Below are 17341 nucleotides of genomic sequence, written 5' to 3' on the forward strand. Positions count from 1 at the left end.
GCTTAAGGGCTCTGGCACACGGGGAGATTAGTCGCTTTCGGGAAAAGACTCGCAAGTCTTTTTCGGTGATTTGCGCTAAATCGCGCCGCCGCGTCTGCCATCCCGCCGGCGACTTATATGTTCGCCGGTGGGATGGCAGGGGGAAGGCAACTCGGGGAGATTAGTCGCCCGCGAACAGGGAGTTTTGCCGCGGGTGACTAATCTCCCCGTGTGCCAGAGCCCTTAAAGGAGAAGGAAAGCCTAAGTCTCTTGGGGGTGCCAAAATGTTAGGCACCCCCAAGTGACTGTAATCGCTTAACTTTTATCCCGGGCTGGTGCCCGTTAAGAGAGAACAGCACCAGCCTGGGGTAGCAGTGAGTGCTTCCTTCTTCCGCGTTGGCATGCTTGCGCATGCGCATTAGAGTGAAAAACTGAACTTTAACAACAAAGTCGGCTTTTCACTCTACTGCGCATGCGCCGGCCCAGGGATTTTGCCGGCAGAAGAAACGCGGAAGGAGGAAGCACTACAGGTACCCCGGGCTGGTGCAGTTTTCTCCTAACAGGGGCACCAGCCTGGGGTACAAGGTAAGCAATTAAAGTCACTTGGCGGTGCCTAACATGTAGGCAATTTCATGCATTTTCATGGTTCTGTGCTATAAAATATAGTTTCTCAGGTTTAGGATCTAAACTAACTTCTTTCCATATTACCATTATTTACAAAATATGGCATAACAGTGTTTCAGTCACAAGTAAACCTTTTTATGCATTTCATGTACATAAAATTGTAAGCCCCTGTTATACTCATATCTTTAACATTTCTATGGAGACCCAAATCTGTATTTACACTTTTCTCATTTGATATATCCCTGTCATAGTACTGCTGAGCACAATCTCTGTATTCAGATCAGTATTCAGCATAAGAGATGCCCAGGTGCTCCACAGCAGAATTTTTCCCTCTGATAGCAAGTTGTGTGCATGTGTTTCCCTGCTGATAGCGCTATTTGTTACTCTGATTCCTAATCAATGGTTATCTCTGCAAGTTGGCTTTCATGCTGATTTTGTCTACACTGCGGTCTCTTTGGGTCGTTTTCCCTTTCGTCTGCATACCTTGTGTGTATTTGCCTTCTGATAACAAGAGGTGCTTTTCATTTGACGTTTGTAAGGTTTTCATTTTTTAATGTATTTTATCATTTTACAACGCCTGCATATTGGTTTAATGCTCACTACAAAGTATATCAAGGGTGATTTTGTAAGGAAATGTGCTTCGTTTTATCATTTTAATGAACAATCCCTAATTCAATTTCCAATTCACCAGCAAGTTGTCCAAACTGCTGTGAGCTGCCAGTCACAAAAGTGTTTGCTTTAAATTGCAGTTAGATCACCCTCCTCCTCCAAACTGAAATATGGCACGTGAATAAAATATGGTAATTACAATGTTTTACTTATAGTTGTATCACTGTTGTAACTGCCCAATGGACCACAGCGCACCTACATCCTATTCTACAATATAGCAACTCATCTATAGTTTACAACTCCCCTGCTGCACAACTTGTGTATGGGAACACTGGCACATGTAGGTACAGTACATAGCCCTTTAAAAACAATGGTATTGCTGTAAACAGGGCCGGATTTCTGTTCTGGGCGCCCCGAGGCCGCCCCTGTATGTCGCCCCCCCCTCCACCCGTGCGCATGCGCAAAAGCGCCCCCCCCCCCCCAGTGCACATGCGCAAACGGGCGATAACCCTCCGCGAGTGCGCATGCGCTACTTTAAACTCCCATACGGAGCAGTGGGGAGAGGTCACGACTGCTCCGTATGGGAGCCAAATTTAAAAAAATTTCTTGCGCCCTAGGCCCGGGCCTTTGTGGCCTCTCCACAAATCCGGGCCTGGCTGTAAATAAAGTCTAGAAGACAGGAACTACAGGAACAGCATGATCATAAATTATCTTAGTACAGATAAGGGATCGGATATCCAGAAACACATTATCCAGAAAGTTCTGAATCAGGGGAAGGTCATGTACCATAGGCTACATTTTAATCAAATACAGTAATTAAAAATTTTAAAACATATTTCCTTTTTAATCTGTAATAATAAAACAGTATCTTGTATGTGATCCCAACTAAAATATAATGAATCCTTATTTGAGGCAAATCAATCCTGATGGGTTTGATTTTTTAGTAGGTATGGTGATCCAAATTATGTCAAGGCTCCCTGTTTGGAAAACACCAGGTTTCCAGCATTCTGGATAGCAGGTCCCATACCTGTAATCATAACAGGCTTTAGATATTAAATGAAGGGAATTTTCCAGAGTCAGCCTGTTTATGAAACAGAGGTCTAAAGCTAACTCCCCCTGCCATCAAAACCATATTAGACTGTCTGAAAATGGAAAAAAAAGCTCTGTACACAGCGTTCTTAAGTAGGGCTGCACCATTATGTGGCTGAATTATTGCCACAGGAATGCTATTGTTCCACAAGCTGTCCAGAGGAATGAATTCTTCAGTATTAAATTATGGTTTTGTTTTCATGTTAGCAGATTAACCGAGTGATAAATCAGTGTAATTAAAAAGTAAGAAGTGGTCTGAGCAGAGTGCAAATAAAATCCAGTCTAGTTAAGAAAGATTTCTTGTAACAGCCATTTCCACTTATTAATACCTATTAGAGCAAAATTTCTGTGAATGTTTAAAATCCAAGATATACTTTAAAGCGACACAGATATCAGCAGGGGTACAGGAAAATACAAGAGGAAAACTTGACTTGAAAAACCTTTCAAGACATAATGTCTACACAACAGAAGGGCTCATTTTATGTAATATTCGAAAGCACATGGCTCTGTTTGTTTTCCTACCTACACAATCATTGTGTGCCTGATAAACACCATGCACAGCACGTTGTCTGCCATTGCCAAAACAGAGCGAAACTAGGATGTGCAGGTGAATTGTGCCGCTGGTTTCATAACAGAATTTGCGTGTAAGTGGTGTCTTTTAGGTGTGCAATGTTAATCAAATCAAGGTTATTTGTGCATGTAAGTACAACCTTCTAAGGGCCGTGGTATACTAGTAGATTAGTCGCCCACGACAAATCTCCCCGATATGCCATCCCACCGGCTTGAATGTAAATCGCTGATGAGATGGCATATGCAGCGCCGCGATTTCCCGAAATAGAAGAAGTTTCCTCTCAAGGAGAGGAGAGGAAAAAGCTCTAAATTTACAGAAAGGCCATCTCCCATAGAGCTCATTTTAATCAAATAATTTCAAGTTTTAAAAATGATCTCCTTTTTCTCTGTAATAACAAAACGGTACTTTGTACAGTACCCCTTATCCAGAAAGTTTCAAATTACGGAAAAGTCATCACCCATAGAGAAAGGGTAGATCCCAACTAAGATATAAATAATCCTTATTGGAGGCAAAACAATCCTATTGGGTTTATTTAATGTTTAAATATTATTTTTAGCAGACTAAAGGTAGGAGATCCGAATTACAGAAAGCCCCTTATCTGGAAAACTCCAGGTCCCAAGGATTCTGGATAACGGGTCCCATACCTGTACTTGTTCTTAACTAAGATATGAGTAACCCTCATTGGAGACAAAACAATTCTATTGGGTTTATTCAATCTTTAAATTATTTTTTAGTAGGCAAAGCATTGAGATCCAAATTACGGAAAGATCAGTTACCTGAAAAAACCCAGGTCCGGAGCATTCTGGATAACAGGTCCCATACCTGTATTAATTTTGAAAATTACTGAAAAAATACTGAAATAGATCACTCCTTTCTTAAAGCCCTACGCGGAGACAAAAATAGGACAGCTGCCTGCACTGCTGTTTAAGGTGGCCATACAATATAAGATCCACTTATGTGGCCAGAATGCCATAAGAGCAGATCTTTCCTGTCATATGCCCACCATGCTAATGCCATGGTATGGCCCTAGGGCCCAATGATCGCATTACATATGAGCTGTTGGAGGGGGGTCTGCATCAATGAGCCAATGTGGTCCTCAATCCAACGGAAAATCAAGCCTGTCAGACGGTCATGGAGGCCCATTGGAGGGCCCCATACACGGACAGATAAGCTGCTGAATCGGCATCTTAAATCTGCCAGTGCGTGGCCACCTTAACTCACTGGGGCTCATTTATCAACACTGGGCAAATTTGCAGTAACCCACAGCAACCAATTAGTTATTGCCTTTTTTTCAGCCACCTGCAGGTAGAACAATGAATGCAACAATTTGATTTGCCCCCATGGGCAAATTTGCCCACTGTTAATAAATAACCCCCAGTGACATTTGCTTGGGGACTTTAGAAAGAGAAAATTTATAAAAATGACTTGACTGCCTAAAACTAAAAAAAAAAATCATGATATATCCTCAGTGACTGTCAATTACCTCTGTCAGTGAAAGTAAAAACACAAACCTGAAGGAGAAAACCTAAGGAATAAATTCCACTTTCAATGTGTAAAGTGCTGGCACTCTTGAATTTGTAACATCTGCTTTTCAAGGAAAGGACTAGTCCCACCGAGAAAAAACAAACACAGTAAGTGGTACTTTCCGAGAGATTATCAGTTAGTGTGTGTGTGATCATCATACAAAAATGTAAATATTTAAAGTTCTGATTTCAATGACCAGCACAAGGGACTTTTCCTTTTACTTTCTTATGTCAAGGGTCACTTTCCTTTTTTACTTTGTTTATTTGCTAATAATTATTCACTAATATGACAGGTGAAGTTGAGTTGGGACTTGAGTTAATGGTGCTGGCATATTAGTATATAATACACAAGAGCAATGAACATTCTGTAAATGATATCCTTATAAACTGTGCTTAGTAATGTAATTGGTTATAATCTGTGGTTAGTGATATAATTTGTGTCACATGGCTCACTGAAACTTGGGTATTATGATCAATAATGTTTCCCCTGTTGTAAAATATGAGAATATTAGAAGTCACTACCATTCCAAGACCTTGATAATATCCTTATATTTTTACATTATATCCTATATAACTAACTGCCTTTGCTGAACACAGTTGTATAATTTGAAGAGAAAGTGTACTTTGATGTATATATATAAAAGACTTGATCTGAAGCTATCAGGCAACTGTCAGACTGGCCTAACAGAGTACATACTGTATTAGCGTGCCCTAGCCTAGGAGAATTTAAGCTTATCTTTATTTCCATCAAGGGAGTCTATTGAAAAAACCCTATACTATCTCATTGCTGCAAGGGTGGACCCAGGGTGTCAGGCACTTTGGTGATCCCTAGGAGACCTGGTCTGAAACTGGGCTTTTTTTCCTTTTTTCCTAAAAAAGCAGGCGCCCAATAACTCCAACATTAACAGGTTCAACTAAAATAAAGAGTTAATCTTTATTCAGAAATAACATGTCCATAAAAGCCAAACACATTTCGTAACTTGTGGTACTTAATTATAGGCTGTTTTTCTTTCTACCACCAATGTAATCAGGCTTAAAGTGATACTGACACTAAAAAAACTACTCTTTAAAATATTAATTTACATGAAAAGTTACCTATAGGTCATGTCAGTTATAGCTTCTAATGCTGCACAAAATGGCAAAAATATAAATAACAAGCAAAGACGATGTTATGATAAATGTGAAATAGATTTAATTTCTGGTGTCAGTATCTCTTCAAAATATATTAGTAGGGATTACAGCTGCAGTGAACCATCCAATGTACCAGAGGCCTATAAAAAATGCGTTAAAACAAGGATGGGGCAAACTGTCACCTGCACCAGTGACTACTCTCTGGCAGTTGGCTGCCCATAGTTGAAGCTCGTAGCCAAGATTAAAAATGCATTATATCAGCAGTTATGAAAAATGGTACAGAAAACAAATTTTTGTAAAGAGCAGCCAAGTGACTAGTGTATAAGCCAGTGATCCCCAATCAGTGGCTCATGAGCAACATGATGCTTAGTACCCACTTTGATGTTGCTCCCAGTGGCCTCTAAGTTGGTGCCTAATTTTGCATTTCTGGCTTGGAGGCAAATTCTTGGAGCACAGAGACAGAGTTTTTCTCCAAGCAGAGAATCCTGCAGTCTAGCGGTCCACACTGGGCTACCAAATAGCCAATCACAACCCTTATTTGGCATCCCCAAAGATCTTTTCTCATGCTTGTGTGGCTCATTAACATTTTTTACATACGAGTGTGGCTAATGAGTAAAAAAGGTCCATGGTATAAACATAGTGCATCAGGATAACAAAGACCACAAGAAATGGTAACTTGAATAGCCAAAAATAATACTATGTATACCTATTATCTCCGTCATTTCTTATAATTGTGGCCAGAAAAACCAGTATTTTACTATCCCCACTTTAAATACAGCTTTTCCATGCTTGTCTCTTTTGGGTCACCCCCCGCAAAGCAAATCAAAATATCCCATTTAAAAGACCTACATGCTAGAACATCAACTTTCTCCATCATTGAAGGAGGAAATATTAAGAAGTGATATATGACACAATGAATGTGTCAAGGAAACATATGCTTGATTAGTGTCCCTCTGAAACTTTAACTGGCGTGTCGAGTTCTCAGCAGTGGGCAAAGCCTTTATTGTAAAGCCTACATGATATTGAAACATTTACTGCGCATTAAATCTCAAATGCCAAGAATCTGCTGCTAAGAGAGCCTTATCTAGTGTTAACCAACAAAACAAACGTATCAAGTGTTGGCCAACAAAACTTGAGTTATTCTCTTCTTTATTTAATTTTAATGACAATGGGTCATTTTTTCTCTATTCCCATATATGCACCAGTTGAGAAGAGTCTTCCACTCCCTGAATGTGTGTGTGCTGTAAGGCACGGGATCAGCCCCGCGTATATACACAAGTGGAGATACCGACCCATGTGCCATTAGCCAAAATGATGCTCTATAAGCATTTAAAGGAAAGTTAAAATCACTGGGGGGGGGGCAAACATTAGACACACCTATTGAATATAACAGCTTATCTGATACCCCTGGCCAGTGCTCCTGTTAGCTATATAGTAAATAGGTAGCACTGCACTCCACATGTCACAAAAAAAAAGCTGTGAACATCACATCACATTCAGTGACCTCATGAACAGCAAATATATATATATATATATATATATATATATATGTATATAAATTCCCTAAGCCGGCCATCAAACACTTGCTGCCAGTGCCAGACAAATGAAGGAAGTGCCCAAGGCAGTGGGGGTGGCAATCAAAAGGGGAGGTGGCTTGACTTGGATACTGACTTTATTTGGCCAGACACTGGCCACAAGTGTCTCTTCCTGAGCTTGGGAAATTTATATCTATCTAGCTTTGCTGAGGGGAAGGGTTAAGTTTGACAAGCAGAATAGGGGGGAGATGGCAAACGGGAGTACCATGCAGTGATGGGTGGGAATGAGGGACTCTACTCGTACCATCATGCTTCACTGCTTCCTCAGTTTGCCCAGCATCTGAAATTAAAGAGCTGAACTAAGGGTAGGCATTAATGGTATGTGCCTAGCGCCCCCCTCTGTTGCACCCAAGGCACGTGCCTCTTCTGCCTACCCCTAGTTCTGGCCCTGCTTATGGCTAAATCCAGTGGGGGGATCAGCACATGCACAAAACAGTCAGCACCTGGGCCAGTAGGTGAGGGGAGAGGGTTGAAAGGAACATAAATAGTTGCACAATACAGTTTCAGCTGCCTCGATAAATGTGCATTTGTAGATCCCGAATAATGCTGCAAGCTGGAACAGATTTTATTTTACATTTCACGCTGTACATATCCCTGTGTCTCTCTGCTCTTGGATAAAGAGATAATCATAAATCACACAAACATGTGGCTTCATTAGCACAAGCCATTTGCATTGAGTTTGCTATCACCAGAAGGTGCCACGTATTACACATCTTCCCCAAAGGTGATAAGAGTACTGTGTTTATGTTTGACATGTTCCAGTCAACAGTTAACGAGAGTTTAACAGGGTTGTGTCTTTTCAATTACCCTAACCCAGTGATCCCCAAACAGTGGCTCGTGAGCATCATGCTGCTCCCCAACCCCATGGATGTTGCTCTTAGTGCCCCCAAACCAGGTAATTGTTTTTGAATTCCTGACTTGGGGGCAAGTTTTGGTTGAATAAAAACAAGATTTCCTACCAAATAAAGCCTCTGTAAGCTGATAAGGTGCATAGAGGCTGCCTAATAGCCAATCACAGCCCTTATTTGGCTCCTCCATGAACTTTTATGGTGCTTGTGTCGCTCCCCAAGTCTTTTTACATTTGACTGTGGCTCACGAGTAAGAAAGGTTGGGGACCCCTGCCCTAACCCTATAGAAATGTTATTTACTGCTACATCTGCATTATTTGAAGCTGTCAAGTCAACCTAGTCTAGTAGAAGAACACATATTGAGAGTAGGACAGATTTATGTTACTGCCTCAAAACCCTAAAGCTGGCCATACACGCACCGATACTATCGTACGAAACCTCGTTTCGTACGATATTCGGTGCGTGTATGGCATGTCGGCGAGTCGACCGATATCGCAGGAAGCTGCTGATATCGGACGACTCGCCGATCGGCCAGGTTAGAAGATTTTGATCGGGCGCCATAGAAGGTGCCTGAGCAAAATCTGCGGTCAGGGCTGAATCGGCAGAAGGAGGTAGAAATCCTATTGTTTCTACCTCCTTATCTGCTGTTTCAGCCCTGACTGTGTGTGGCGGATCTGACGATGTTTCGTGTGACCGATGGTCGCACAAAACATCGTCAGATCGACACGTGTATGGCCAGCTTAAGGGTAAAGCCCCATGGAGCACTGGCGGGTTTTTTTTTCCAGCCAGAGAGAAGCGGATCCACTCCAGTACGCCGCTCCACTAATCTGCACAGCATCCGCCCGCTTCTAAGCACACACAACTAAATTGAATGATCTGTAACCTGTATGAACCTTTCAACAGTGGAATGACTGGTTATTGGGCCCCACAACAATATCATTGGGCCCCTACATTTTCGGGACAAGACAGTCCCATGGGGCTCCCTATAGATCCTAGGCCTCCAGCAGCTGCAAAGTCTGGTTCCTCTATAGCCACATCTGATTTCAGTAAATTGACTTGAGAGTTTGTACCATAGTAGCTGCGGTTAAAAATTCAAATGAACACACATCCATAGAATACAAATTTTTGACCTAGCAAAACCTAAGTACCTGTCAATTTTGGAACTATGTGCTTGAGTTCATTGGGGATGTCCCAGATAAATAACTTGCGGGGGCCCCAAAATTTCTGCTTGCAGCCCTGGTGCACCCCGTGTGGCAACAAAAGAATCAATTGTGGGGGTATAGAGGCAACAGATTAATACCCAGAGTGCACAATGATGATATAACTTGCAACAGAATGGTGTTATGGGGGTTAACTTAAATGTTCATGGGGTGTTTCCTTAATTTAACACAATAATTAAGTAGATTTTAGGCACAGTGCTTCAAATTACATATGTACATTTAGTGTTGTTTTTTTTTTCTTTTGTGCAGAGGGGAACACATTCAATATGGTTTCACACACTTGTATTCCAACATGTACATCCATTGTAGCTGAACGCAAGATTCTCATAAATAACTTTCTCAGGTGCACATACCAACAAAAACCAAAGACACTTATTTAATTCTTATAACACAGCCAGCTTTCTGCAGGGTAAAGACTGAAGAGGAATGTAATTGGAACTCCCTTGTACAGAGCCATTTCCCACAGAGATTCAGTTCAGCCTGAGATACAGCTCTGGGACTTCTTACAAACTCATTTTGCTCTTAAAAGTGTCTGGAAGGCTTGGCTATTTGGTACCGCTGTGTATGCATCAGTGATATGAGGGCACCTGCTATATAAGTCTGTTACAGGGTTAGTCTTCCTAGTGGGTGAAATTCTTCAGTATATATTTTAACCTGTTTCATTCATAATTAATGAGGGGTTTGGCAGTTGTTCCCTATGCCTAGTACAGTCACCAGTCTACATTTGACCGTAACTGGCTGTTGGTAGCTTGAGAATATAATCGGACATGTATATATTGGCAAAACCAAGAAAAAAATATGCAAGTGGCAATATGAATGTCTTTAATATGAGCTTTCAGATCATATTAGGGAGTCTCCCTTTAATCATATACAGCGCTGTAGGAAACCTAATATTCCTAATGCTGGTAAGACTTAAAGGTTCTCATTTTTAATATACTGGGATAAATGAAGAAAGCGTGCTGACGTAGACATCATTGGCTAGAGATATGAAAATCACTCAGGGGATGTAAGTATAATACGTAGAAAGATTAACATGCAAAACCAGAGCTCAACATCACTTCTTTGTGTTTCTCGTACATAAAAGCTTCTATGAGTACTGACTATCATAATATTTGTGTTATGCTTGAATAAGAATCGCTCCTTTTTTTTATTATGTTAACCCATCCATGCCCTGTTCTACCGGAATTTATCTAGAAAGCCTCAGCAGAGGGAAGCAATTAGGGATGCGCCGAATCCAGGATTCGGTTTGGTATTCAGCCAGGATTCGGCCTTTTTGGCAGGTTCGGTTTTGGCCGAATCCACGGTCCTGGCCGAACCGAATGCTAATTAGCATTAATTAGTATTCAGAGGAGATAAATGTTAGGGTGAAAACATTTCACAGCACGCTATGTGCGCAGCAGTTTTAAGGGCTCTAGCACACGGGGAGATTAGTTGCCCGCATTGCCTCTCAAGGCAACTTCCGCGATGTCACTGAAATTGCGCCGCTGCGTATGCCATCCCACCGGCGATTTACATTTTCGCCGGTGGGATGGCATTTCGGGGAGATTAGTTGCCTGTTAGACTGTAAGCTCTACGGGGCAGGGACCTCCTTCCTACTGTGTCTCATACCACATGGCACTTATATACATATATATATTTATTGTATTTATTTATTATATCACTTGTCCTCCCTGTGTGTAATTTTGTATTCTGTAAGACTGTACAGCACTGCGTACCCTTGTGGCGCTTTATAAATAAAGTTATACATACATACATACATACATAAAGAGGGAGATTTGTTGCGGGCGACTAATCTCCCCGTGTGCCAGAGCCCTTAACCCTTACGGATCCTCATTAGCATATGCTAATTAGGATTCAGATTTGGTTTCGTATACGGCTGAACCCAAAAAATTGGGTTCGGTGCATCCCTAAAAGCAATATATTAATATCCCTTAAAATCACACTTATGCATGCATATATGTATAGAAGGCATGTTCAGTGAACGTAATATCCTGTACAGGAATCAGACCGGTTACTCAGAAACCTGTTATCCAGAAAGATCCAAATTACAGGCAGGCCAACTCCTTTAGAAGCCATTTTAATCAAATAATTAAAATGTTTAAAAATGTTTTCTTTTTATCCCCTGTAACAATAAACCTGAACCTTGTACTTGAACCCAGCTAAGATATAATGAATCCTATCGATGACAAAACAATCCTAATGGGGTTGGAATTAATGTTTAAATGATCTTTGAGTAGAGAGGAGATCCAAATTACAGAAAGATCTGTTCTCCAGCAAATACCAGGTCCTAAAGATTTTGGATAACAAAGCCTATACCTGTACCCTTATACCGTAGCCAAACCTGTAAGTGGATATAAATATTGAATTGTAAAATATCTACATATGGTACATTTTCTTTCAGTGTGACTGTTCTTTGCGAAGGTTCTGTGCAGTATGACAGTTTCACATTATTGTTTGAGAAACAAAAATTATTTTTATTTTTTTACATTACAAGTGTAACCTGCAGGCAATCAATTTCCCACAGATATTGATGAAATGGTATGTTGTGTCTCTATCCAAGCAATGATCCAATCCAAAAACAGCAATGTTTTTTACAACAACCAATCTGATCTTTCTCTTACCCAAAAGAGGAAAAAAAGGATTGAATTTTGGAGGAGCAAAGAATAAGCATTTAATAGGGGTATGTAATAAAAGGCACTAGCTTTGCCCAGGAGCATTAACCCATAGCAACCAATCAGCACCTGTTTAAAAGCAAACATCTTGCCATGGGTTACTGCTCCTGGGCAAACTTAATGTCTTTTATTACATATGGGGATACAGAATTTAAGTAATTTAGAAGTACTGAATCTAGAATCCAATAACATAACACGGACAAGCTCCAGTCTGCAACTAATCTGCACAAATGATAAAGTTGCCATCAGAGCAAGCTTGGAGTAAAATGTGCTACAAAAAATATTCTCATCTTTATATTGTAACATGTATTAGAATACCCATAACAAACATGCTCTGTTATTTAAAAACGTAGAATTTGAGTTCCTGCATGAACAATCTGAACGGAATTCAAACTGATGAATGAAACATGTCAAAACATTATGCATGACTACTCAGCACCTGCAAAGCATTCATAAATGAGGCTGAAAGACTTCAAATGTAATTGTACCTGTTTAACAGAAGTTTTTAGTGAAATCCTTATTCTATATATTTACTAGATACTTGCACAGGTTACATAGTTAAGATGGGACAGAAGTCTATCAAGTTCAATCCTTCTAAGGGAACCCCAGCCCACATAGACCCATACTGACCTATCTATCCAGTCACATACAGACCCATACTGACCTATCTATCCAGTCACATACAGACCCATACTGACCTATCTATACACTCACATACAGACCCATACTGACCTATCTATCCACTCACATACAGACCCATACTGACCTATCTATACACCCACATACAGACCCACACTGACCTATCTATACACTCACATACAGACCCATACTGACCTATCTATCCACTCACGTACAGACCCATACTGACCTATCTATCCACTCACATACAGACCCATACTGACCTATCTATCCACTCACATACATAAACCGTTCTCATGTTAAAAAAAGAACATCCCCTATCTGCCTATAATGCCCTTTAAAGTACTTGTACAGAATAATCATGCCCCCCTCGCAAGCACCTCTTTCCACAGAGAAAACAACCCCAACCTTGACAGTCTAACCTCATAATTTAATCCCCTTTACCATTTAGTTGCAGTCTCTTCACTTTCTCCAGCTCATTAATATCCTTCTTAAGGACTGGAAACCCAAAACTGCACTGCATACTCAAGGTGAGGCCTTACCAGACACCCAGACACACTCCTGCATAGACACTCAGACCAAGTGTACATGCTCAGTTAGAAACCTATAGAGAGGCAAAATTATGTTCTCATCCCTTGAGTCAATGCCCTTTTTTATACAAGACAGCACTTTATTTGCTTTAGCAGCCACAAAAGCCCCTTGCCCCATGAAATAATTTTGCCTGACAATTTGCCACTGAATACCACCCTCAAATTGGTATCTACACCTTATATAACTTGATGGTCTGACAAAAAAAACTGGAAAGCTGCATAAAGGAGAAGGAAAGGCTAGTAAAGAGTTAATCTCGAGCTGCAGGCATACCTTCAGTTGTCTCAATAGTGCCCTTAAGTCTCCCCATATTTAACCTGTTCAGATGATCAGAAGCCAAAAAAGGAAAAAAACCCGCTGAGCTGTGTAAAGAAAGTTCCCATAATGCCTCAATAATGCCTTACTTAGTTTTTACCTTTACTTCTCCTTTAATAGCTAAAAAATGAAAACCAGTTACATATCGTCTCAGAATATCATTGTCTACATCAATTAAAGTGAACAACCCCTTTAAGGAAATATTCAGAAAGTCCTTGATCAGAAAGATCAGAATTAGAGGAAAGCCACCACCTATAAAGTCCATATTAAGCAAATAATTTAATATTTTTAAATGAGTTCCAAAATGGCAGAACACAATGTGTGGATTCACACTATGCACCTTTAGTAAATAGTGCCAATTTGTGCAACCACTGTAATAAACTATGTGGCTGTAACTGTGGTTGTGTTTTGGTCTCTTTACTAGCCCAGTGCAACCACAGCCATTTTGCAGGAAAGGCCCGTGCCTTTGGAGATGCCCCTGACAGCTTCCCATCCTCTGCTGATTCACATCACATGCTCTGGGCTGCTATCAGTAACCTGAGTTAAGGTGCCAATACAAGGCTGGTTAGTAATCAGATTCACATTTTATGGCAGCTCAGAAGCCAGCAATTTGCATCAGAATTTAATAATCAGCCCTGTAGTACAGGTAGAGGACCCATTATCCAGAATGCTCGGGACCAAGGGTGTTCCGGATAAGGGGTCTTTCTGTAATTTGGATCTCCATACCTTAAGTCTACTAAAAAATCAATAAAACATTAATTAAACCCAATAGGATTGTTTTGCATCCAATAAGGATTACTTATATCTTAGTTGGAATCAATTACAAGGTTCTGTTTTATTTCTACATAGAAAAAGGAAATCAGTTTTAAAATTCTGAATTATTTGATTAAAATGGAGTCTATGGGAGACGGGCATTCCGTAATTTGGAGCTTTCTGGATAACGGGTTTCCGGATAAGGGGTCCGATACCTGTATCTCCTTTTATAATGTCTGCTTGATAATTTGCGACAACCCCAAAGCTTAGCTTCTCAACAGCTGCTCAGAACTCACTGAGAATGTGCAGTGTCACTGACAATTAATAGTAATTCTGTGATCACTTAAGGTCCCTAAATGCTCTGGGATTAATGGGCACTATTCCTTTTAGGTCCCTTAGGGAATAACCACACTGAGCACGTACAGTGTCACTGACATTTAAAAGATGACCCTAAAAAGTTATAAGATGATTAGTGCACAAAAATGAAGACCTGAATGGTTACGGCTATACGGCTGCTGAACCTCTGGGCCTTTGGCCTCATGCTATATGGTCATGGAACTACTCAGTGACTTACAGAGTACATTATTCATTATATAAAATAAAGTATTTCTAGCCATATTCATCTTTGGCTTTAGTTCTCCTTTCATATGAAGGTAAACATCTCTTATTATTATGAGACTTGTTTCTTGTTTCCTAATTATGTTTTGGCAAGTAAAGTAAAATATTATCAATGATCATAAATATAATGGATTTTGTAAAAAAAAAAAAAAAAAAAAAAAAAAATATCACGAAATGACAAAATATTTTTACAGAGGAGTTATCAAATGCTTAAGCTTTGGGCTGGTTACCAAAATCCCCGGCTACCTAACAAATGCACTCATTCTTTTTATAAATTATTGTTTTCTGACTCATTTGCCATGTTATTTCATTTACAAAGCCATGGAGCTTGTTTTTGCTTTTTTTTTTTTTTTACCCAATTTAAAGCTCTAACGATAGCAGAAAATTACCTCCATTCAGCACAGATTGGAATTTTCATTCTAGCCATGTTTTACCTCCATGACTTTTACTGAACTATAAAGCTTTGGAAAAATTGTAGCTAATTTAAAAAAAGAAAATGCTAGCGAAGAGAAGGGTAAATCACAGAAACAGTCTACCTTCAGATAGCAATTTGTTGGCAATTATATAGCAAATCTTCTGTAAAAGAAAACATCTGATGTTTATCTTGAAAGCCCCACCATGAAAAAAAACAAATAAAGATCAAAATAGGCATATATATAAAAAGTACCAAAATTATATTTATCATGCCACTATTTTTAGTCCTTAACGGCTTTTTTAATCAGCAACATTATTTCCTTGTATAAGTCAGTGAAAGCGCTGCACTTATTCTTCTACATAGTATTAGCAAAGTGGTTACTCAGTCTGCCATGACTCACGTGTATATTTCCGATGCTGAATAGTGAGGCATGATCCAACCAACCATAACCTATTCACTTTAAAGGGGATATACACCCAAACGCAATTTAAGCTTTTAAAAAGTAGACATAATTTTAAGCAACTCTGCATAATACATCAATTAAATAATATGCAGGCTTTTCATGATTTTTAATGTAATAATATGGTTCGAAGCAGTCACCTAAGCCTGGCCCCTGTTCAAAGTAACAGTAATCGACTGTCCTTAGCCTGCATCCTCTGAATCACCCCAATTCCCTGCACATTTCAATAAGGAAAGGAACATCACAGTGCAATGCATTGTGGGTTATGTAGTTCCTGCATGTTGTCTGTAAGCCGCGGAGAAGTCATTACAATTTGTAACATTAATGTTTAATTAATTTTAGCATATAAAAACGGTATATATTTATACTTTTTCAAGGAACAGATTAGAAATAGGTATATTAGGGGTTTCTGTGTTGCGTGTTTTTTTTATAAAAACAAATTTTGGTTCAGAAGTCAAAGTTCCCCTTTAAATTCTAAATACTTATACCTATAAATATAGGTCACACTCTGCCTTTTGAACATGGCTAAAGAAAGTTGTTCATACCTGTAAGCCTTGAATTCCTGCCAAGTATTCAAGTTGCTTGGATGGCTGAACCGTGGAACTGTGGCACATGAGGTTTTTTCCTGTGAATCCTATAGCTTCAGCAGTTGGGGAGGTTCCATTAGTCAGGAGCTCGCGAGCAATGGCAGCTGTGCAGCTCTGAGATACAGATGTACTGAAAAAGGAACTCGATGCCTGATTCATTTCTTTTGATGACAAATAACTGATAGCAGGTGCGGGGACAGTTTTATTGCGGCTTGCTTCCATCTCTTGATAAACATCAGGAGAAAGGTGGAGAATTCCCTTAGGGGCTGTAAAAGTAAGAAATGGTTCTTATATCTGCAGCGGAAGTACAAACGTTACAAAAAACACACCATTTAAGATGCCATGGTTACATGAAAATGTATTGGATATTTAAACACATTTTTAAACAAAGTGACTTAAACATAAAATGGTCATCATCACTATTCCATGGAAGCTAGTGAAACTGATTAAAAAAGTAATGACCAATCTGTTTGTGACATAAAAATGAGGGTTGCACTGCTCTCTTAGGGGCAAATTCACTATAGTGTGTAAGCCAACATCACTGGTGATGTTGCCCATAGCAACCAATAATATATTTTCCTTAGTTTTCTAACTTGTAGGTGACTGTTCAAATATAAATGCTGATTGGTTGCTATGGGCAACATCACCAGTGCTGTTGGCTTACATACTCTGTAATAAAAAAGTGTTGTCATTACAGTAATTAGCAGTTTAAGTAACGTCATGAACAATACTAATTCCAGGTGATGACTGGGGCTCAGGATAAAATGCAGAGGCCATATATTCTTGCACGCAGGCAATGTAAATGCGCAAGAAACAGCCTTTGCACCCCCTCAGTAAGGGTAGTGGCACGTGAGGCAATTACACAATTTTTCTTGTTCCCCAAGTGTTTTCCAGGTCATTGGGTAGGTGACCAATATGGTTGGAGACACCCCCATTCATTTCTGTGTGCCCCATTAGTGCACAAGCAGGTCAAGTGATTCTTGTTTAAATTGCATTAGCCACTGTTTTTCAGCAATAATCTCCTGTCTCATGGGTATGGGAGATTTGCATAGGAATGACTATGGGGGGCATTAGAAGCTTTTGGTGGCCCTACTCTGTACCATAA

General features: G+C 39.9%; 1 protein-coding gene across 2 annotated transcripts in view; it reads right to left on the minus strand.

The window, feature by feature from the left end:
- stau2 (staufen double-stranded RNA binding protein 2) overlaps positions 1-17341 on the minus strand; it is a 131305-nt gene that overhangs the window by 50348 nt on the left and 63616 nt on the right. For both annotated transcript variants that reach the window (XM_012964619.3, NM_001011376.2), the window contains 1 exon segment: positions 16195-16502. In XM_012964619.3, coding sequence (XP_012820073.2) covers positions 16195-16502 — 308 coding nt within the window.

Source organism: Xenopus tropicalis, chromosome 6 (genome assembly GCF_000004195.4).
Source record: "Xenopus tropicalis strain Nigerian chromosome 6, UCB_Xtro_10.0, whole genome shotgun sequence".
Classification (NCBI taxonomy): Eukaryota; Metazoa; Chordata; class Amphibia; order Anura; family Pipidae; genus Xenopus; species Xenopus tropicalis.